Source organism: Morone saxatilis, unplaced genomic scaffold (assembly GCF_004916995.1).
Source record: "Morone saxatilis isolate NCDOM2014 unplaced genomic scaffold, NCSU_SB_2.0 Contig22, whole genome shotgun sequence".
NCBI lineage: Eukaryota > Metazoa > Chordata > Actinopteri > Moronidae > Morone > Morone saxatilis.
Genome location: NW_023339785.1, coordinates 10860771 through 10862926, shown reverse-complemented (window position 1 = coordinate 10862926; position 2156 = coordinate 10860771). Strand labels below are relative to the sequence as shown.

Here is a 2156-nt window from a genome sequence, read left to right as displayed (position 1 = left end):
CCTAAACTGTGGAACTCATTGCCTCTGGACATTATAAGACATTTAGGACCTAGTTTGAAGTTTTAATGGTTTTTACATTATTTTTAAATGATCATATTTATTAAATCCCAGGCTTCAGTCAAAGCAGAGCATATTGCAACACAAATATCTGTATATTAAGATAAGATATGAGCTATGTTGTATCTATGTAGTCCACTGCATGGCCTCTGGTGTAAATTTGTCTTTGGCAACCAGCAACTAGGGCTGGGTATTGTTTGAATGTTTTGATACTGTAAGTAAGATACTTGAGTATCAGAACTGATAACAAAGTCATGCTTTTCTCAGAACCTTGATTGCTTTTCATTTTTTTTCCATTGGACAAAATATGCCAAACCTCTTAATGCAGCGTTTAATGTCTTGATGCAAACAGCAATATTCTGCCTTAATTTAAAGAAAATGAAATTATAATCTACGTAGATTAATATCAACATCAAAGAATAAATAAACAAGACTAAAAATCTGACCAAGCTGAGGCCAACTTTTGATACTTGACAGTTTTATAAGATTTGACTATGGACACACTTTAGATGGTGTTTAATAAGTACTGAGGTTTCATAACCAGCACATAACAACATAAAAATATATATATGTGTTCAATATCTGTGAGTGGACTAGGAATACCTTACATCTTGTGGTACCTTTATCAACGATAACTGGGGAAACTACAGTAAGTTAACCATTAGTTAAAGTTCTCTCTTCTCACCGCACACGCTGCTCCTCAGCCAGTCTCAACTCCTCGTCCCGCCGCAGCACCTCCAGGATCAGCTCCTGCTCAGACTCAGACAGGAAGCCCAGGTTGATCATGTCTGCAGCCTGGGGCATTGTGCCTTTAACCAAGAACCCTTAGCACAGGTTAGCTGGCTCAGCTCAGTCGCTGTCGCATTGAGAAGATCCCCTGAAGACAACAGAATATCAGAAATTAACTTTAAAAAAAAAAGGGATATAAAAAAGTATTTTCAGATACTGACAAAACCTATTATTTTAAAGACTAAACATCCAAAACGCCTGCAGAGGTGAGCTGCAATCTTGACTACCACTACATCGGCCTGTTTCTTCATTAATGTCACGTAAGCAACTTGAGAAGAGCTCTGCAGTAGAAAGAGCAACTCTGTGGCTTTATGCCCTGTGGTGATTAATACACAGACAAGCAGAAACAGTGATCCTAATCAAATGAATTATAGACGACTGAGGCATTTCTCTGTTCCTGTGGGCCTCCATGCAGTGAAACCTCAGCGCAGCGACTTTGTGACGATAGTTTGAGTACAAGAGTTGTAGGCTCCTTGTATGCATCAGTCAAAACTGATTTCCCATGAGAGAGACTGACCCTTAGAAATGTTTTCCATTTCACGAGAGGACAGGAATCGGTCTATAACTTGGGAACAAGCTTTTGGCCGAACTTAGCATTCCCCCAAAAAAATTATAAATGACTAATAGGAACCAGGATGCTAAAATCCCACAGAAAGCCTCTGCCCGGGTGAAAGGTTGTTTTAAATGGGACAGGCAAAAACAACACGGGCTCAGTCATTACATACGGTTCCCACCCTCTAAAGATACAGAGAACCGGGTGGAGTTTGTCAGCTTAGCCATTTGTTTAAGCCCAGCATCAACCGTGTCATCTGTCTTGTTCCCATCTGAAACTTCATGCTCCTGTTGAATTATCACAAAGGGAATTAAAGTGAGGGGAAATGTGCCTGTTCAGTAGCTAATCAGCAACTCTAAACTGCATGAAACCAAACCTGACGCCCTTTTTTTCCTCATTGTTTGAATGCCTGGGGCCAACCGGGGCCAACTTTGAGCAGGAGTTTGATAATAGCTGCAGGGCAACTTGTCTAAAACTTAACCTTCAAGGAAATGGCGCATGCGTCTGTGGCAGATGACACATACACTGCACTAACTGGATTAATGCTTCACAAAACAGAGGATGTTAATGAGAGAGTGCTTCAAAAAGAAAATAAAGATAAAAGTGTGGCAAGCACAGCAGGCACGGATGCTTGAACGGAATTCATTTGAATTGAACAAACGTGAAACTCAACAATGGCTGATTCAAAGACAGATAAAGATCACAAATCTGCGATGAACCAACGTTCAAATTCAGATGCAGACAGTTAAAAGATGAC

At 40.2% G+C, this 2156-nt stretch overlaps 1 protein-coding gene across 2 annotated transcripts in view; it reads right to left on the bottom strand.

The window, feature by feature from the left end:
- sytl4 (synaptotagmin-like 4) overlaps window positions 1-2156 on the bottom strand; it is a 10739-nt gene that overhangs the window by 8464 nt on the left and 119 nt on the right. For both annotated transcript variants that reach the window (XM_035669301.1, XM_035669302.1), the window contains exon 2: window positions 743-934. In XM_035669301.1, the coding sequence (XP_035525194.1) occupies window positions 743-861 (119 nt within the window). In that variant the 5' untranslated portion in view covers window positions 862-934. The remainder of the gene's footprint in view (window positions 1-742; window positions 935-2156) is intronic.